At 39.5% G+C, this 22471-nt stretch overlaps 1 protein-coding gene across 1 annotated transcript; it reads right to left on the minus strand.

Annotated features, from left to right (window-relative positions):
* Positions 1-3702: 3702 nt before the first annotated feature.
* On the minus strand, positions 3703-21477 carry LOC124291065 (chitin synthase chs-2-like). The gene is made up of 9 exons (XM_046727970.1): positions 20561-21477; positions 15012-15269; positions 14588-14670; positions 13263-13365; positions 11414-11564; positions 7264-7401; positions 6693-6825; positions 6290-6490; positions 3703-6195 (listed from the first exon to the last, which is right to left on the minus strand). Exons 1-9 carry the CDS (start codon positions 21007-21009, stop codon positions 4559-4561), a joined length of 3153 nt encoding a protein of 1050 aa, XP_046583926.1. The 5' UTR covers positions 21010-21477; the 3' UTR covers positions 3703-4558.
* Between the last annotated feature and the right edge of the window lie 994 nt (positions 21478-22471).

The following is a 22471-nucleotide window of genomic DNA, read 5'->3' on the forward strand; positions in this document are numbered from 1 at the left end:
GGCAATATTTAATAGTAAAACAACTAGGTTATCACAGTTAGAGATTTAAAACTAGCATTTAAATTATATAGCTATTTAGGTCATTACAACATAATAATGGGCTATAGATCGCCAGCAACTGAAGGTAGATCACCATACTGGGGACCATGGGTACTTACATTGCCTTTGCTACCTGCATGGACCATAGTTGGATTTACACCATCCCTTCAGCCGCTGGCGATTGAAGTCAAATCTAGCCATAATTTAATATTACAAAAATACTACGTTTAAAAAATCTTGTAAGTATAAATTTACCTTAAATATTTTGGGACTTACGTACCCCACAGGAGGACAATAATTTTACAATACTTCAACCCCCTGTGAGGATACAGTCACTAACAATCTAAGTTGATAATTTAAACTACCCATAATAAAATATAGATCTATATACAAAACATATCAATCAAAATTTATCAAGTAATTCTATTTCTTTTATAAATTCAATAATTAAATGATAATTAACATTATAGAAACGATCCTTAAATGTTTTGACACTGAAGTATTTATCCCTCGCGATGGAAAACAACAACCTTTGAAGGTAGAGTAGATATTTAATCATTCTATCAATTAAAATCACTGAGTAATTACAATACATTTCAAAAATTAACAATTAATTCAATTTCTTTTAAACACCCAAAAAGATCCTTTAGGGATGAAACTGTGAAATGATTATCCCTTGTGATGGAAAAATCAATACAGTCATGGAGGACATGATTGGCGGTTAATCTTTATCACGTGGGATACAAAATGGATTATCCTCCCCTTAAATAAATAACCATGGGACATCGTCGTAAAATTACCTCTTCAAATCTGGACTAACAGCCCAAGTAGGTATAGCCGATAGTTGCTTTTATTTCGTGTAGTTTATTGATACCAAGTAATTAACTTGGGCGTGCCACTTCTTTTGCATTAGATTTATGGTATTTCTGGTTATCTAATAACAGGTTTATCATCACTGTAAGGCATCAGAAGTGATTTGTTGAGGGCTGCTTTAGCATAAGAATCAGCTATTGTTTTACTGGTGATTCCAATGTGGCTAGGTAACCAACAAAAGACTATGTCGTATTGGCCAGTTGCAAGTTCATTATGTAATTCAAGAATCTTGATTAAAAGTTTAAGATTCTTAAGTTTTGTTAATGTAAGATCTACCTGCTGTCTTAACAATTGTCAAGGTGGGAAAGAAAGCAGGCGGAAAGGAGATATATTTTCAAGGTCGATATTGGCAGCAGTAATGAAAGGTTTAATACTTATTCCTGGAGGCGGAACTAAAGAAGACTTGTTATTGTACAGATTCCCATAAAGAGGACGAAAATCGCAGCTGAATGCACCGTTGGACTCATCTGAAAAAGTTTTGTGATATATTGTAAAGATAGTTCTATTCCGCGTTGTTCAAGAGATGTTCATCGGCCATTACAAACAGACTGTCAACAGGTGATGTTCTGAAAAATCCAAGACAAAGTCTAAGACCTTGATGGTGGACAGAATCTAAAAGTTTTAGTTTGCTTTTGCAGTCTCCACCAAAAACGATGGAGCCGTAATCGTGTTTAGAACGAATTAGCGCTCTGTACAAATGAAGGAGGGTTGACTGGTCCCCTCCCCATTTCGAATTAGAAACAACTTTTAGTAAATTGTGTGGCTTCAGGCATTTATTCTTTAAATATTCTGATGTGCGAAGAAATGGTAAGGTGCTGATCAAATATTATTCCCAGGAATTTGGCTTCTTTTAGGACTTAAAAAGGAGTACCGGGAGTGCAGTGGTTAGGCGTCTGCCTATCACGCTGAAGGCCCGGGTTCGATCCCCGGTGGAGGCACCTAGGTTCGGGTCCCGAGGTGGGCACATTTGCGTAGTATCCTTGGACAAGATACTTAGATTCACATTGTCTCACCCAGCTTTAAAATGGGTACCCGTGAGGATGTGCTAGCAATGTGAGTGTTTAGTTCATTGCGCCTAACAGGTAAGTATCGGAAAGTACAATAGTGTCCTATGACCGTGGATGGTAATGTACATAGCGTCGTGAGCAGGCAATGTGCCTGGATGTGTGCGCCACATAAGCGGACTATTACCATCTAAATTTAATTATGGATATAGTATATATTTTTTAACAAAAATCCCTTTTCTAAACACTATTTACTGATTCTATTTAAACATAGCTGCAGCTCCCTTTAAATATACTAAATTGGAGTTTTGCCACGACACGAAACATTAAAATCATCCAAAAAAGAGAGCTCATCTACTTAATCTGTTAAAACCTTTGATAAACTGTTGATCTTAATACTAAACAAGGTGACAGACAAAATACTACCTTGTGGGTCACCGTGATCCTAATTATAATGACCAGACAGGGTGGAACCCACACGGACTTGAAATTGTCTGTCATTTAAAAAGTCATCCAAATTTAATTAAGTCTTTTAAAATACCATGTTTCCAGGTAGTGTCGCGTGCTTTTTCTAGATCGAAAAAAATCGACACTGCATGTTGTTTATTAATTATGGCATTTTAACAAAAGATTCTAAACGCACTAAATGATCGATGGTACATCTGTTTTTATTGAAACCTCATTGTATAGCTGTTATGAAGTTATTGGTTTCCAAGTGCCAAACAAGTCGATTATTTTATCATGGGTTCCTTGGTCTTGCAAAAGCAGCTAGTTAGTGAAATTGGTGAAGTTAGAAGGATCAGTATGATCACGTCCAGGTTTAGGGATGGGAACAATTATAGCATCACGCCATGAAGTAGGATATTTTCAAGATGTCCAGATGTCATCAATAATATGTAAGAGCGTCTCTAAACATGATTCTGGTAAGTGCTTCAGGAGCTGATAATTTATACCATCAGCTCCTGAAGCAGCATGGTGAGCCTGATCGAAAGCTGTATGAAACTCGTGTATCGAAAAGGTTTTGTTGTAATCTTCCCCATTATCTGAAGTAAAACTAATAGATTTCTATTCTTGCTGTTTTTGATACGGAAATAATGCTTGGCTTTCTTCCGTACCTTCCTAGCCTGTTTTTTGCTTATTGTTGGTTTTACCATGGTTTTCGTGTGTGTGTAATTGCAAATATTTTGGGATACACTCATCAGGTATATTATTGAATTCATCAGAGAAATCCTTTTACGGTATCAGGTTTAAGTCTGTTACAGCACATAGTTTGATATAGATGCCAGTTAACTTTTTAAAGTTCCATCCTTAGGAAGGGGTAATATCAGATGGATTCACAGGTTTAAAAATTGTCTGAAAAAGGTCACATCCACAGGTCATCGTGGACTGACCATTCAAATTCATTCAGTAGGTTTGAATCTGTAACTGATAAATCAAGAGCTGAATAAGTTCCTGTGCAAGGATGTAAATATGTGTTGGAACCGTCATTATATATGCATAAATCATTATTCGAACAGAACTCTTCCAATAATTTATTTTTAGGGCTCCTTGCCTCTAGGCAGGAGACCTATTGTAATCGTTCGGATTATTATTATTATCATTATTATTTATTATTCCGCCGATTTTTGTACCAAACATACCTCCTAAACCAATGCTCCGAATCGCTTACAAAAAAATCACACAGATGCCCACCGAGGTGAAAATATTCCCCTTAAAAATCTCTAGGCTCTTGGCCAAATAGCAAAGGGGAGATAATTCAAAAGTTTGACAGCAAATATCTCAAGAACTAATTGTTCCAACACTTCCAAATCTCTTGTTTATTCTGGTTAAAGGTACGCTGCGCTTTAGCATTTAACAATTTAAATTTATTTAAATGTTAAATGTGACGTCATAGGGAAAGGTTCGCCTGGTCGCCTGGTCAGACTAAAGTCGATTTATTTTGTTCAAGACTGATGGCTGAGCTCGTGTTTGTCGCCTCACAAACACTGCATATGCACAACGGAATATCATGGCGCAGGTACTGTTTAGTAGGTGTTCATTAATTGTGATGTGGGGGTGCTTGTCACATGAGTGTAAACCTGACCTTCTTACGACCCAAACGAACATCTGAACAGAAAACGGTACATCACTGGCATCCTTTACAGGATGGTTGTACCACATTTGATGATCATCCTCTGAACACAATGCCAGTCGCTATGGACGACAATGCTTGTCCACATCGTACACCTGCTGTTGGTGATTGTTTCTTAGCAACTCAATCCCATAGAACATGTTTGATTTCAAACGGAAATCTCATCCCTCACATGGATGCTAAAAATCACAATGTCCTTCCATTAGAATCTATATACATTGTACAATGTTGTCCAAGTACCATTTATTATGACTAAGACATATGCACTCTGGTATCTGCTCTCGGTCTTGAAGGGAGCTCCAAATATGTTTCGTTTCAGCTAACGCTCTGCTCGTTGTGCTAAATCAGGATGTATATACGTTTTTAACATCTTCATCATCAGCAACACAAGCACCAGAAATACCGGTACCTTGCTTTATCAATGCAGCTATATACATTCTGTCCAGCAGTCTATGTCCGGGATCGTGTGCACTGGGGTGTTCCTAAATCTCCAAAAACCGTCGATGCAAGATCAACGTGTGGCAGTGGCAGATAATTTGAGTCTTCTTCTGTTGGCCAATGTTCCGGCAGTCATACCACCTGTAACAATATCTCTCAGTCTGTTGTAAATGTGTTCCTTATCTTCTTCACAAGCAGAATTAAGTTCTGTTGTTTCTGCCAATTTCTCTATTAGTTGGTAACTTTGCTCTTCATTTGAGGCCTTCAGGGAAGCCATTGATATCAGATGAAGGAACGTTTCCCAGCGATAGAACAGCATCCCACAGGACTGGATTATGGTAAGTAAAGCTAGGAAGCTGGTGAAGAGAAGTCCAAGGATGTCAGTGTTTAGCTGAACAACGTGCCCGCTTAGTCTGTACTCAATTCTAAAAGCTGCAGCGTTGAGTAGCTGGAACATGAGGTTGATGGCCATCCAGAGAGCATTCATCATTACTATCATGAAGCAGACGACATTTCTCAGCTCGATTAATTCAGTTTTGTTTTGGTTTTCTTTCAGAGGATCCTGTTCTATTGGTTTTAAATACTTTTCAATTAAATCATTCCAGAAATTCTTTTCTTTGCCAACTAGCGTCAGAACTGGTCCATTTCCAAGTGCAGGATCATGAGCCCAATGGTTTTCTCTGTAAAATTCATTTTCTGTTTCATCTTCTGCTGGCAGCGGCTCTTCCGCAGACACATTTATACTTCTAGTAGCAACACTTTCACAAGAAGACTGACTTTGGGGCTCTTTTCCTGCTAACTGGTCTAACTGTTTCGGCACATTGCGATACATTTGTGTCGGAAGTGCCACAGCATCCTGCCTGTCTTTGCTTGATGACGATAACTTAAGTTTTAGCTCCTGTAACAGTTGTTTGAGTTCTTGGATGGAGGTGGAACTGAAGAAAAGACGTGCAAACAAACCATCTACCTTCTTCTCGCTCTGTGCAGCTTCCCTTTCAGCCTTCAGCTGCTGCTTTGTTTTCCTGTCTGGAATCTCGCGAGTGCCCCAGGATACGATGTTCAGATTGCAAAGTGAATATATTAACAGTAAAATGTATGTTGATGGAATACACAGAAAGTACAAAAGTCCATGAGGTAAACAACCTTTTTCTTTCCAATGGAGCAGCCCAGACATGATATACAAAACAGGAAGAATGATGGTAAACAGCACCCTCAGATGAAGAGCACTTTGCTCAAAGGCAATCATAATGGTTCGAGCAATGACAACCATCATTATGAAGGCATAAATAACACTAAATAGTGTCGCAAGATTTAGCTGAATCTTTGTAGAGGCAGTAAAGCAAGTGATTGTAAAGATGGTTGGAATTAGCAAAGATATCAGATAAGCATATATCAATCCGGGGGCGAAGACTGCTTCAATGGCACCGGCAATCATCAAGATGACAGAGCCAGGTGCTAAGATGGTGCCCGCCATCATCGCTGTCTGGTATATAATGTACAAGTAACTGACGTTGGAGTTGCTAGCTACAATGGCTTCAGATGACGATAACAGGTCTATAATATTGGCGAGGATGGAAGGAATCCAGCGTCTTCTCTGGTTAAAGAACTCATTGAATCCTTCTGGGGCATACGTGTAGGCGGCAGCGGCAGCAGCATAGTCTAGTCGATATCCCTGCTTAAGCAGCAGTGTGCTCAACCATCGATCTTCACCTGGGAATAGTAAAGCAGCTTTACATATTCTGAAAAGTAATACATTCGTCGTACATTTTTCGAGAAAAAACAGAGTACTTAAATGTGTCAATACCTTGGTCATATTGAAGGAAGTGTCCAGGTTTGGTTGGCAGTGTTGTGTATGTCCTCATAATGTTGTCATCCATTAACGCCGAGGCTCTGAGGAGGGAGAAGCACCCAGGAATACAGAGGACGCACCCCAGCACTTGCTCAGTAGATTTCTGTAGCCAGTGGCCTATAGCATATTCAAACTTCTGGTACCACACAAGAGGCCCTGCAATTAACAAAAATGAGTATGTGCTGGTTCTGTGAATGCTCGAGAATTATGCATGATCTTTTCAATACAGCCTTGTGATTCATATGATTAAACTACACAACCTGACATACGTTTATGCATTATAGCGAGCGAGTTTAGTTTTACACTGCTTTCATTCCAGCAATATGACAGCGGGGTTATGCATTATTAATAGGCATACCTGAACCAATGGGATGAATTCTGCCAGTGACCGCACCAACATTATCATTTGACATTTTTTCCAGCAGGGATCTGACCGCCCCAGGACAGAAATCTACGTCGCCATCAAGTGTCAGAATAAACGTATTATTGCTCTGAAAGTGAAATAAAATATGCATCAAATCTTTTACACGTGCTAATTTTGTTTTGAAAGGCACAATGACTATTACAAACATTGTTTGAAGTGTATGACAAAAAGTGGACAAACATTAGACTAATACCTTTGTATTGATTTTTGAACTTAGTTTATTTCAGAATAATTAATTAAATCAAAATTCTTTGCTTACGTGTTTCGCACCTTGTTCCTTTAGTTCTTTTCCTGGTAAACTTTTCAGTTTCAACTTGGGAATCAACGCGCAAATATATCTATATATTCCAGGATGAGCTTTCTCTGGCTTTGACGCCTTCGAAACTCTTCATCACAACATACTCAGAGCATAAACCTTCTATAGTGAATGTCAAGGGTATGGCACAAGGTTGTAGTCTACCGTTCATGAATTACTGAATTTTGACTACGGGTCATGATTACTTACCTTTCTTTGAGTGTCCAGGTCAATCATTTCGCTGATGTGCTTTTTGTCCATTGGTGTGTCTTTGTTGATTTGTTTAGCGATGTCTTGAGCAGAATCTTTCAGGATTTGATACCCCAGTAAGAAGTACATGTACATCACCTGCAACAGTGAGTGAGTATGGTTTTACGCCGTTTTTAGCAATATTCCGGCGGGGGACACCAGAAATTGGCTTCACACATGTCTGGAATCGAACCTGGATCTTCGGCGTGACGCACCTGCAAAAAACGACCAGTAGTTGTGTGGTTCGTCAAATCAAATTGATAAGTCAGGGTTATCCATGTGCTAAAAGACTGCAATACTATCGGAATTGACATTAAAGGTACTCAGCTTGGTTGGCTTAATGTCGCTTTGAACAGTATTCCAGTTATTTATTTATCTCAGCCCATCAGCTACTATTGGGGGAAAGGTTTTAAACATTTACAATATTTGTGAAATCCACGTAAATTGGCACGGTGCTGAGTTATACCTAGCAACAACGATCACAGGTCAAATACGGTCCCTAGTATGGTGACCTACCATCAGTTGCTGACGATCTAAAGGCCTAGAGATTTTTTCTGGGTTACATCAGTTTTACCTGATGAAGGGGCCAGAACAAGCCCTGAAACGTTGTACTCGAGAATAAAAAGAAGATGTAACCCAGAAAAAATCTCTATGTTCATCAAATATCATCTTCTAAAATGCCAATCAAGCAGCTGATCTATAGCCCTGTTTATATATTGTGTTGTTCATAAGGTTACATGCTAGTTTAAATTCTCTATCTGTGAGTTAGTCCTCATGGCGACCTACCTTCAGTTGCTGGCGATCTATAGCCCTGTTTATGTATTGTGTTGTTCATAAGGTTACATGCTAGTTTTAATTCTCTATCTGTGAGTAAGTCCTCATGGCGACCTACTTTCAGTTGCTGGCGATCTATAGCCCTGTTTATATATTGTATTGTTCATAAGGTTACATGCTAGTTTTAATTCTCTATCTGTGAGTAAGTCCCCATGGTGATCTACCCTCAGTTGCTGGCGATCTATAGCCCTGTTTATCTATTGTGTTGTTCATAAGGTTACATGCTAGTTTTAATTCTCTATCTGTAAGTAAGTCCCCATGGTGATCTACCTTCAGTTGCTGGCGATCTATAGCCCTGTTTATCTATTGTGTTGTTCATAAGGTTACATGCTAGTTTTAATTCTCTATCTGTGAGTAAGTCCTCATGGTGACCTACCTTCAGTTGCTGGCGATCTATAGCCCTGTTTATATATTGTATTGTTCATAAGGTTACATGCTAGTTTTAATTCTCTATCTGTGAGTAAGTCCTCATGGTGACCTACCTTCAGTTGCTGGCGATCTATAGCCCTGTTTATATATTGTATTGTTCATAAGGTTACATGCTAGTTTTAATTCTCTACCTGTGAGTAAGTCCCCATGGTGTTCTACCCTCAGTTGCTGGCGATCTATAGCCCTGTTTATCTATTGTGTTGTTCATAAGGTTACATGCTAGTTTTAATTCTCTACCTGTGAGTAAGTCCCCATGGTGATCTACCTTCAGTTGCTGGCGATCTATAGCCCGATTTTATATTGTGTTGTTTTGAAGTGATTTAACATTTTACACTGAACTTAAATTAGTTTTAATCAATTTGTGATAATTTAGTCGTTATACTGTCCTTCGCTGACATGTTTTTAAATAAGTATAGTTATTCTTAGTACACACCTTTTCGCCGTCACGATATGGCTGAAATATTGCCGATGTGAAATATTGTAAATATTAACTCATTCAATCACTCTCTATCTGTGATAATCTAATTATTTCACTGTCCTTCGTCGACAGGGTGTTTTATAATTTAATTGCATTTATTATGAATTTGTAATTTGTTAAAGTCATGATATGGCTGAAATATTGCCGATGTGACTATAAATATTATCTTACTCACTCAAAGGTCAAATCCAGTTTCTGGTATGCCCAAAGGTCGCAACTGAGATTGTTAGTGGCTGTACCTTCAAAAGAGGTTGAAGTATTGTAAAATTATTGTCCCCCTGAGAGGGTACGTAAGTCCCAAAACATTCAAAGTAACTTTAAAATTGCCATTCTTATAAACGTAGTATTTTCGTTATTTTAACTACTACTATTTTTAATCACAGTATGTATGTTATTTTAACGTATAGCTAGATTATCTAAAATTGCTAACAGCTGAAGGGATGGTGTAAATCAAGCTAGGGTCCATGCAGGAAGCAAATGTCCCATTGTTGCCCAGTATGGTGGTCTACCTTCAGTTGTTGGCAATCTGCAGCCTGTGTTTACATTGTCTTGTCATGTATACTTAAAATGTTTTAAACTTAATTACTAGTTTTAAATCCATTTCGTTTTACTGTCCTTTGCAGACAGGTGGGTATATTATATCAGTTTGTTTTTCTTCATTTATAAATGTACAACTGTCTCAGTCACTATATGGCTGAAATACTGCTGATGTGACTTTAAATTTTAACTCACACACTCACTCACTATATCTGTGATAAACTAGTTGTTTTACTGTCCTTCGTTCACAGATGTTTATGAGTTACCTATAATTATTATTAAAATATAACTTGATATAGTCACAATATGGCTGAAATATTGCCGATGTGACTTAAATGTTTAACTCACTCACTCACTCTTTCACTCACTCACTCACTTCCAGAAGATTTTGCGTTTTGTTTTGTTGGGCACTTTGTTTTTTTTTTTTTTGGGGGTTTACCAAGATACAAAGTCATACAAAATGAGGAACGTGAGGCTGGAACATAGCAAAACCAGTTTGTTTGAGATTGACAGATAATATGTGGAGGAAAAAACATAATAACAGCTGCTTTCGTATCATGGTCTGAGGCCGACTACTTTTTGACCGACCCTCGTAGGCGTCATCATTGTGGGGAACACCCACAGCATGTAGTTATTGGCTGCCCTACAATTAAGAGAAACCTACGGTCATTACCATAATTGGCCACTTATATAGCGCTGAGCTCCATGCTCTAAGCGACATGATCTAGGTGCATACGACATGATGGACATTATTGCCCCGGATAACCCAAGCTACCTGTGAAGCGCTAGAAGGTTAATAGTCATATGACGTATACCACCGGGTACCCATTTTCTGCTGGGTGAACGGAGGCAATTTTGAACAAATTCACTTGCCCATGGTGTCTCGTTGTGCGGCAGGACAGAAGTCTAGAAACCCTTTAGGAGTCAAACACTGTCACACACATCCATAGACGCTCTGTGACCAACGTTGCTTAACTTCATCTGATTTGTGACCTGCGCTCTACGCACAAGACCACACACACCAATTGGGACCCTGATGTGTCCAAGGAATGCATAGTGATTCATAAACACATGCTCTGTCATCGTATCGCATGGTGACAATCATCGGATGTCTTGCTTGACTGTATTGATTTTTCCATCACAAGGGACAAATATTTCAGTGTCAAAACAATTAAGAACCTTTTTTATAATGTAAATTATTATTTAATAATATTTTTTTAAAGAAATAGAATTATTAGATAAATTTTGAACAATATGTTTGTGAATACATAAATGGTATTTTATTATAAATGTTAGTATAAATTAGCAACTGCGATTGTTAGTGGCTGTATCCACAAAGGGGTTAAAGTATCGTAAAATTATTGCCCTCCTGAGAGGGTACGAAAGTCCCAAAACTTCCAAAGTAAATTTTAACTTACCATTTAAGGACCATGCAGGTAGCAAAGGCAATGTAAGTCCCCACGGTCTTAGTATCTGTCCATCGTCGACAGATTTTAATCTTCAAAATGTTTTCATCTTTATTGAATAAATTGTTTTCGTCACGATATGGCTAAGACATTGCCGATGTGGCGATAAATATTCACTCACTCATAAACTCATGCTCTGTGAGTTTCGCATGGTGTCCATCACTGGATTGTCTGGTTCAGACCCGATTTGTTTACAAACAACATCATACAGCTGTAATACCACTGAAACAAATATCTGCTCATGATATAGTCACAATTGTACAATCGACTCTGCTTTTGGCAGAGATTACTTATGAATGTGAAAAGGGTTTTGTCGCCTCTATTCACGATTAACTCTGGCAGATATGATTGAAAGCGTGGTAGTTACCTGTGACCATCTCTTCCTATGTCGGATCTTGTTTTTATCTTTCAGGTGCACATATAAGAGATTCCCTCCTGGCATCTCCCAGATGAGCTGGGCCCCGTACGGAGTGATGACTTTGTAGGGATCGTGCAGATGGTACCTCCGGTGAACAGAGCTAGGGAAAAGTTCAACGTCACGTTCAAGATTATGGCAGTTATGGAGCATGCACGTATGTGCGTTTATCTGCCTGCGTCCAGACTATGTTTCGTAGTGATAGCCCACTTAGATACAGTATACAACTTCGAGCCTAACCGTCCCTGTGTTGTCCCTTAAATGTCAAACACGGGGCAGCGATTTTCCACTCTCTGGCCAGAAGCTCTGTTCAGTAGACTATGGACGCGGCCTCAATAGTAGAATGTCCGGAACTGATAGTGAGCCTAGCCAGCCCGACTCGGCCAGCAATCTTTGCTGTTTATGTTTTTATTCTGTAGAAAGAAGACTCCCGTGCAAGTACACAACCCAAGCTGCCTGTGAAGTTCTGCTATCTTCCATTCACCCCGGTCCGTAGCATGGTGATCTACCTTCAGTTGTTGGCAATCTATAGCCTGCTTTTATATTGCATTGTCCTTTATAGTTAAGATATTTTAGACTTAAATACTAGTTTTAAATGTATATCTGTGATGATCTAGTTGTTTTACTGTCCTTCGTTAACAGCTTTTTAAAATTTACTTTCAATTACTATATATTTGATTTAGTCACGATATGGCTGAAATATTGCCGATTTGACTTGAAATCTTAACTCACCCAGTCACTCCATTCACCCGTTCACTGATAAACGAACATTAAAACTAGAGTAGATTATGACAAACGAGTTCACAGACTATTAAATTAAATTTTAAAAACTTGATAGGGATACGGAGAACTATATGACGCGAACTCATAAACTTAATGCTATCGTTACCATTCACACCATGTCCACCTAAGTAAACATATACTCATGCCAATAATGGTTGTCAACCCCTTCAAAAAAAATTATTGGAGAGGGTGTGTGGGGGGTTGGGGTGGGGAGGGGGGTGACAACCATTATTTGTATGAATATATTTTTAAGTCCCCATGGTTCCTAGTATGGTGATCGGTTCACACCCATAACCCGTACACTCTCATTTCACCTACACCCCAGTTCACTCACTAAGGCGACTAACGGGATCGGCTGGTCAGGCTCGCTGACTTGGTTGACACATGTCATCGGTTCCCAATTGCGCAGACCGATGCTCATGCTGTTGATCACTGAATTGTCTGGTCCAGACTCGATTATTTACAGACCGCCGCCATATAGCTGGAATATTGCTGGGTGCGGCGTAAAACTAAACTCACTCACTTACACTTAATCAATGCATGTTTTCTCAGTACCCCGACACTTTGCTGTGGTTCTACCCTACTCACAAATTGACTCACCCAATTAAAAAACGAGCTTGGCTCATTTCTGAAGAAACTTGGGGATTGATATAGACAAACATTTTCACCCCTTTTCGCGAGAGTTTCAATGGTCATTTAATAAACTTGCACCCCGTCTTCTGTAGTTAACAATTGTAGTTATTTTCACTCTCCTTCGTTGACAGGCTTTTTTATAATTTCCATTTATGGTGTATTTAAAACTTGTTTTAGTCACGACATGGCTGAAATATTGCCGATGTGACTGTAAATCTCAACTCACTCACTCTCACTATCTTTGTAATGTCACGATATGGCTGAGATATTGCCGATGTGACTATAAATCTTAACTCACTCACTTCACTAAACATATTTTAAGTAAGTGTCTAACGAGTTATAGACGTCAAATATCCTTCTGTGATTCTACAGTTAAGAGTCCTACCTGCACGCCTCCTTCATGATCTTGACTAACGTTCTTACAAACACATTAGCCTGCCATTTGTCATCGTCGTTTATTTCCAGAGAATCATCAAAAAATATATGAGCTGGAACAAAAATGTTTCTTTTAAAAGCTGTGAGGTTTTTCAATTCTGAATCATAACAAAGCAGTTATGTTTGTCATAACACTGAGTGGGTGAGAGATTCATTCACTTTAAACCCTTACGATGCATCACGCTGATATTGTTGCAGTTGATTCAGGTATTAAATGGTCATTCTAAACATTTTAAGTAAAGCACAGCTGATATATAGGTCATTGTGTAAGATCTATAAGAGACTGACTGACTGACTGAGTTTGGTTTTACGCCGCTTTTAGCAATATTCCAGCAACATCACGGCGGGGAACACCAGAAATGGGCTTCACGCATTGTGCCCATGTGGGGATTCGAACCCGGGTCTTCGGCGTGACGAGCCAACGCTTTAACCATTAGGCTACCCCATCGCCCCATCTATAAGAGAAATGATACTTACGTGAACCATAAATGTGTATGGTTCAAGTCGGAGAAATCACTTGAATCATTTGATTACGGAATTAAAAGGTTGTTGTTCCTATTTCCGTGACATTTCCATTCAGAGATTTCTCCTTAATGGAATCTATGCAAAAGATTTCTTGAAACTTTTCCAAATATATATTATACATGTGTCTGTGACAATTAGCCATGCTGTTGGTTTTGTTGCACTCAACAGTATTTATGTCTGTGATGACGCTCTGTAAATCGAGACCAGACAACTCAGTCATCATGGACATGGAACCACGCAACCTGGATACCGTGACGAACAATCAACCACAATCGCCGAACCAGACGAACGTCTCTTATGACAGGAATGGTTTGCCGTGGACCTGCTTTCTTACCAAGAACCACCATGGGTTTCTCCATCTGAAGTCCGACCGATTACTTTTAGTCGTTCATGTACTAATGAAGGATGTATGGATTTGTTTGGCAATCCAGTGATCAACAGCATGAGCATCGATCAACGAAATTAGGATAAGATGACATGTGGCAACCATGTCAGCGAGCCTGGCCACTCGATCCCGTTAGTCGCCTCTTATGACAAGCATGGATGGCTGAAGACAAACCGGATCTTCATGGGTACGGTGAAATGGAGACAGACTTTGGGGGTTTTGGTTCAAATTTATGATACCTGGAGATTTCATGGCATTAAAATCAATTTGAATGTAAAGGTCAAACATATCGTATTGTCACTGAGATCGTCCAGACTGTCAGCGTGTTATCTTTACCAACATGTTTTTGCACTGAAGAAGCTTACCCTGATAGTTGAACCTGTCTCTCTCGCCCACCATGTTACGAAGGACTGCACATTGTTCTCTCAAGGCCTGATCTCTGTCCAGCCTAGGGACACAACAAACAATATTCGCTATGACCTTCACACTTAGACTACAATCAGGTTCTAAACTCATGTACGATTACAAATTTATTTTCAGGACAAAAGTGGATTAGACGAAAGATGTTATTTTACATAATTCGCAATTTGCAGCATCCAGAATTCAATGATCGTGAGTTCAAATCCTAGATACATTCAAGGTAATCCAAGGTTTAGTAGCACCAAGAAGGACCATATTAAATGTCTGGGTCAAAGCCAATACTAAAAAAAAGGCTGTGACATGAATGACATAATGGCAGAAGTGGCTGGAACCAAACTCACTCACTAACTCACAACAATTTATAACTACCTGAACAAAGATTTCAATAGCTGAGTCATTTCCGTCTTGGTCTCGTGCCACATAGTTGCGCATGCGTAGATGCAGGGAATCTCGGCATGCTGTTGGGTTGAAGAGCTTGAATGTTGCTTGGCACTTCCGGGCTTGACTATGAAGAAGTGTTCTTGTTGGTCATCACAGATATATGTGACACTTTCATTGTGACGACGACGGTTCAGGACAAGGTTTTCACAAGTCAGAATCCCACAATAAAATGGGTTGATGAACAGTCTGGAAAGACATTGTCAAAATATTTTGATTTGCAGCATGTTATTTGTGTATAAAGAAATATTCAGAAATGTAAATGCACTCTGGAAGCATAATGTTGTTTGACAGCGTATTGGACAATCGGCAGGATTAAACCAGCCAAAACACTGGACCAGAGAAAAGATGAATGAAATCATGAGCTACCATCTATATTACGGCTATCATGACCCATGAGTATCTTAAGCCGCTTTTACATGCACACATTTACTTACAGGAGTATATTTGCTTATTGAGTAAATTTACTTACGGTAAGTAAATTGACCATGTAAAAGTCACAAAACGAATTTACTCACGTAAGTATTTATACTCCTGGAGTAAATTTACACCTGCTCTGGAGGTAAAGTAAAAGCATATTTACTCCTGGAGTACTTTACTCCAAGAGCAAATTGACCTTGTAAATGACACTTTTCATTTACTCCTGTAAGTAAATGAATTGCATCCTATCTTCAAATGTTTATCCGTTAGGATAAACGGGCTGGTGAGTCCCGGAAGCTGAAAGGCGCACTACGGCAGTCCACTACGGATGCCATTACGTTTCCTATCGGCCTGTCACTTTCTGATGGGTTCCATCACGTTTCTCACGTTTTAATCAAGGTTTTGATACGTTTCGCGCGTTCTGTCAAGATTTTGTACGGATGAACGTCAGCTTTGGAGCACGGTTGTGCCCACGGTATAAAAATAATGCCACCCAATAGCAGCCATTATATGCACAGAGACAAGAGCAGAATGAACCCCCAAGATGAAGAAGATTTTGTGTTCGTATGCTTGCTGGGGGCATACATCGTGTCCTTGAGTCAGCAAAAAGGCCAGCATCAGCTGCAGAGAGGGAATGACAGAGAAAGCAACGTGCCGTATCTCGCTGGCCCTATAAACCGTCACACGCCTGAATGCGTCGTGATGGAACGGGACGAATCGGCTACCATACGACCTAAAGTACTGTCGGAAATGCTAGAAAAATGCTTTTTGACTTTTATGTAAAAATCAGAGATATTACAGTTACTTAAATAACAAATATCACTTTAAGAAACATCTACCTAATGTAGACCGAGGGAATAACTTCTGAGACATGCCCTAAAATGTGTTTTTACTGATGAAAATATCAAAAACTTAGAAAAATAATGGGTAGTGGCACTTTATTTGACACAAACATTAACTGCCTGTGTTATGTCATCAGCATGCACGGTATCGACAGGTGAAATTGACACCTGAGCACAAGCTCGGGTGAGGGGTCATCTCAATACATCTTTCTCTTCATAGCGTTGAATATCTGTACGTATAGTATACGTATTGATTATGTAAGGGTTCATGTGATATCCACATTGCGCACACCAACAACACCTATATATATATGTGTGTGTGTGTGTACGAATTATTGTGCATGAGAAAGAATCCCATCACTTATGTTATTTTCTCGATTGATTGTAGAAATGTACAACGTTTTAATAAATGTTTTGCATGTCATTAGTATATTTCTTTGCAAAAATATGGATGTAGTTCGGTCAGTTTAATCCAGTTGTGAACATTGGCCAAAAATTTAACGAAGTCACTGGTATAGCGTCCCAGTTTTGCTTTGAGACTGTCCCTGTCTTGTCTGATTTGTTTACAATATTGTAAACTTGTCGGTAAAGACATACCAACAGCTCTACAAGTTCTGTAATAAACCCTTTCTAAACTAATGAAAGGTTTACCTCTGTCTTTCTCAAGCACAAAAAACTCATAAACCTTTGCAACAATCGACTGCAAATAGTTGGCCATAGTGAACGCTGTGATAAAGATGTGCATGCATGACGGGAAACTTATTTATTAAGACTTAACATTTATATTAATTTTTCTTCAATAAAGAAACGATAATTCAGTCAAGTAACACAAACATTCAACATTTTATTTGTTTAAGAAAAAACGTGAATTTATATTTTTGCACCACCTGTATTATTAGCATAAATGTAAAGACTATTTCAGATTTCTCATGTTAAACTCTGAAAAAATCTTGAGTTGTTGTTTTGGTATCAAATTCTCTCCTGTAAACTGTCCTTTAAATGCATGGAAATGTTAAATCGATTGAAATAAATATTAGGTACACTATAGGCGAGTTGATGTATTGACAACATAGTACATTTATCACCATTGTCAAAGTATTAAGGTTAAAAAGCATTTTTCTAGCATTTCCGACAGTACTTTAGCTTGCCGTGAGAACCGGGACAAAATGGGCAGCAAGGGTGAAACAACCGTGACAAAACGCCAAACAAACGTGGCCGAACGTGACAAAACTTTAAAGGACCGTGAAATGCTGGGGAATACACAAGACTCCCGTGCCGCTACGGACCGTCTACAAGTTTTGTTACGGCCTATTACGTGCTGTCACGTTTTGTTGCGTTCCCTCCATTTCACTACAGCCTACTACGTTTCTCATTAACAGCCTACTAGGTTTCTCATTAACAGCCTACTGGGTTTCTCATTAACAGCCTACTAGGTTTCTCATTAACAGCCTACTAGGTTTCTCATTAACAGCCTACTACGTTTCTCATTAGTACCATGACTGCCATGGCAAAATTTTTAACAGTTTAAAAAATCTGGCACCGCATCCACGGCAATCACGGACTGTCAGTCTCCCTACGTTGTCTCACGTCCATCCCGTTTTGTCCCCGTTTCACTACGTTTCGGTGAAACGGGGCTGTCGTGGCCTCCGGGAACATGGTGTAAACCTAGCATTAAGTCAGTTTGACAGCAGTATCAGTTTTAGGAGTTCATTTAAAGATTTTACATTTTATCTCCATTGTTCAAATTGTCTTTACCTTTCCTGTAAATAGAGCGATTAGTAATTTCTTCTACGTGTAGTTCTTCTAACGGGCCTGTGGATTGTACAGTCTGATTGTTTAAAAACAATTCCACCTGTGCCATGAGAGGTTATGATGCATATCTATCACGTTTCATGCATAAAATATCGCACATCAGTACGTAATAGTCGCTAATATGTCATATCCGTGCCTTCTGCAAGCACAGTGTGCTGCGTACATTACTATCCCTGTCATTGGACACCATTGTACCTTCCGATACTTTCTCAACTCCTTGGGGACCATACAGCCTCGCTGCGTGTTAGGTGCTTAAAGAACAAATGGCTCACATTGTCAGTCTCATGGGTATCCATTTTACAGCTGGGTGGACTGGGACATTGTGGACGGGGGTACCTTGTTCAAGGATAGCACTCAGATGTTCCAGCCCGGGTGTCAAAGTCAAAGATGTTTATTGTATTTTAGGCCTCCGGCCCATATACATTAGAGTTGCATGTATTATACAATCACATACTGTTTGAATACAGAGATGATTTTGACAGAATATCAAGCTTAGACATTGCATTTTAGATGTATTGTGATGGTTTTAAGTTAGTACAGTTGTCATAAGTAGACAGGGTTTGTTTAAATGATACAGTAGATGACTTGGAGAGGCAACATTCAGGAATTGTTTAGATGCTACAGTAGGTGACTTGGAGAGGCAACATTCAGGAATTGTTTAAATGCTACAGTAGGTGACTTGGAGAGGCAACATTCAGGAATTGTTTAAATGCTACAGTAGGTGACTTGGAGAGGCAACATTCAGGAATTGTTTAATGCTACAGTAGGTGACTTGGAGAGGCAACATTCAGGAATTGTTTAAGTGCTACAGTAGGTGACTTGGAGAGGCAACATTCAGGGTTTGTTTAAATGCTACAGTAGGTGACTTGGAGAGGCAACATTCAGGGTTTGTTTAAATGCTACAGTAGGTGACTTGGAGAGGCAACATTCAGGGTTTGTTTAAATGCTACAGTAGGTGACTTGGAGAGGCAACATTCAGGAATTGTTTAGATGCTACAGTGGGTGACTTGGAGAGGCAACATTCAGGAATTGTTTAAATGCTACAGTAGGTGACTTGGAGAGGCAACATTCAGGAATTGTTTAATGCTACAGTAGACGACTTGGAGAGGCAACATTCAGGAATTGTTTAAATGCTACAGTGGGTGACTTGGAGAGGCAACATTCAGGAATTGTTTGAATGCTACAGTAGGTGACTTGGAGAGGCAACATTCAGGGTTTGTTTAATGCTACAGTAGGTGACTTGGAGAGGCAACATTCAGGAATTGTTTAAATGCTACAGTGGTGACTTGGAGAGGCAACATTCAGGAATTGTTTAGATGCTACAGTGGGTGACTTGGAGAGGCAACATTCAGGAATTGTTTAAATGCTACAGTAGGTGACTTGGAGAGGCAACATTCAGGGTTTGTTTAATGCTACAGTAGGTGACTTGGAGAGGTAACATTGAGGGTTTGTTTAAATGCTACAGTACGTGACTTGGAGAGGTAACATTCAGGAATTGTTTAAATGCTACAGTAGGTGACTTGGAGAGGCAACGTTCAGGGTCATATTGTTTACGTAAATCTATGTAAGATGGACAGACAAATAAAAACTGAATTTCGTTTTCATACCCGGGTCTTTGATGTGCAAGACAGATGCCGTATCCACTACACCATTGCGTTGAAGATGTTACTAGGATAATTATAGCCATAAAATACAAGTACCACTGTAAAGATACAATGATAAAGGTGCCTTTACATGGTACGATGTGTAGTAAAGAACTTGTAGCATGCGATCAGTCGTGACAAATAGGGTATGTTCCAATTTTCGCGACACATCGTAAGCTACTTCAAATCGTTACGACAAGGGGTTTACACGTTTCGATATTGAACTGATTCAGGTCGCTGCTGCAAGTCTTTAATAATGAGGGTCCCAGTTCAGCAAACGTTTCTTTAGTCATTCGAAAATGCTCTACCTACTGGTCATCATCAAAGGTGCCTTGCACAATGTCTGTCCACCAGGTTCGTGAACGGGTCTTTTTCCAATCATTTTTGTCCTTTGTTAGACCTTGGACAAGTCATGTAGTTAACGAATACTGCAGATCTCCTGTGTGTTTTAAAATCAACAGCCTATTCATTTTGTGTCTGAACATTAAATGACCAAACTTCTTCAAAACCAGGTGTCTGGGTGGTATGCAAATCTGATATACTCCTGTTGGTTAAATTTCCATGTGAACAGAAAGTAAATATACTTTTACTCCTGTAAGTTAATTTACTCCATAAGTAAATATACTTACAGGAGTAAATGTGTGCATGTAAATGAGGCTTTAGACACTGCGTAATACAGTCCGACCATTCAGTCGACTCTAACGCTGGGAAGGTGTTTTCTACCCAGACTCCAGTTCATTTACAAAACAACCCAAAGTATTACCTTTCATAGTCCTGCAGACGACGTTGCCTTGGAAACCAGATGTGCCGTGAGATCCATAGCAGTGACACAGACCATGATATCCCCAGATAGTACACGTACTGTGATGTGTCACACTTTTCTGTGTATTGGCATATGTGTTGGATAAAACCAGTGTCATCGTAATGGCAGTCACCAGCCAAAATCCCTAGTGTAACGAGGATGGATAAAACGATAGGTACAGAGAAGGACATTATCTGCATCTGTAACTTACAGGCTGTGTATGCTGTAAGGTAGGCTACGAAGCCACCAATAGTTACAGCTAACAGGGCAGACAATGTGGGAATGTCTTCGTGTAGTTCCGTAAAAACGAATAGTGCCTTGTAACTGTTCTTGAGATCAACTCCCTTCAAATACATCATCAAGTAAACTGCTGCAACAGTGATCATGACTTTCCATACTCCTGCCACCATCGCCACCGTGCATCTTCCTTCTTGCAGTTCAAAGCGGATCTTCAGTATTTTGTTCATGAAGCGGTTATTGTAATTGCCCTTCTCTGGCAAACCCTGGGTATTGAGATCGGCAATATGACCGTCTACAAATGTCTCCCAACATTTTATGGAAGTGAGAGAAAAAAAACAGTCACGAAGACAACTTTGTCTGTTGTATTTGCCAGGCGCTGTGTTGAGTCTATCGATGGTAGGATTAACAGGACTACTGAAGTTTGGCAAATGAGCGCAAAGACATCCAAACCTTTCTTCAACACAGCCATTACTTTGGAATCCCCGTACATGTGTCCAGAACATGTAGTCAGAAGAAGGGAGGGCAGAATGTTTGTGGCACTCAGGAGAAGCACTCCAGATATGACGTCATACATGGGTAGGATCAAGAAGACGAGGGCACACAGTCCTAGAGAGTGGATGGTCTCAGATAACAGAACCTGAAACAGTTAGGTCTAAATTACCACTTCACAAACGCTTAATCATCGTTTCAATATCCACCTGAATGCATTGTGTAAATATGAAGATATATATTTATCCTGACTCAATGAAGACTGTTTTCAATCCAACATACGTCAACAAGGCATCAACCCACTCATTTGTACTCCACTATGCTTTTATCGGGGCGGTTGGGTAGCCTAGTGGTTAAAGCGTTCACTCGTCATGCCGAAGACCCGGGTTCGATTCCCCACATGGGTCACAATGTGTGAAGCCCATTTCTGGTGTCCCCCGCCGTGATATTGCTGGAATTTTGAAAGGCCGGGTGGGACAACTTAGGAATGGCCAGCGAGTCCTAACTTGAGACACACAGAAGGAAGCGAGCTACAAAGACATAATTTATATCATTGGAAAGATCTCGAGGAGATGAACCCAAAAAGTTCATGTGCCAGTGCGCTCACGTGTTCATAAGCTCACAAATGGGCTCTGAAAATGCATTTCTGCAGAAATTACTGGCAGAATTAATTTTTTCCGCAGAAATTTCTGGCAGATTTTTTTTTACCGCAGAAATTTCTGGCAGAATTTTTTTTTCCCGCAGAAATTTTCATTTCACTGCCAGAATTGTCTTAATTGAAAATGATTAGACACCATCTTTGGATAATTCAATATGGACTTTCTTCAAATGATGTTGTTTTCTCCTGTAAACAACTTCAAGTGGGAGGGGAAATGGTTCCCAGAAGTAGATCGCCGCACAAATCTTACAAGGCATATTTTAACATCTTATCAAGACGAAATGAAAATAAAAATAATTTGATGATTTCTTTATACATCGTTTATTCACACTCTGTATTACATGAGTTTCATTGCGCTAAGTTGCAGTCATTTCATCTCTGACATGAGTCCCGTTGTCCCTTTGGTATGGTTTATGTATCTCTATTGTTTGTATAGTCACTGAACTGTAAAATGGAACACTGAATTGTATATGGCAGATGTGTAC

This window comes from Haliotis rubra, unplaced genomic scaffold, assembly GCF_003918875.1.
Source record: "Haliotis rubra isolate DU_JTF1 unplaced genomic scaffold, ASM391887v1 Scf113, whole genome shotgun sequence".
Classification (NCBI taxonomy): domain Eukaryota; kingdom Metazoa; phylum Mollusca; class Gastropoda; order Lepetellida; family Haliotidae; genus Haliotis; species Haliotis rubra.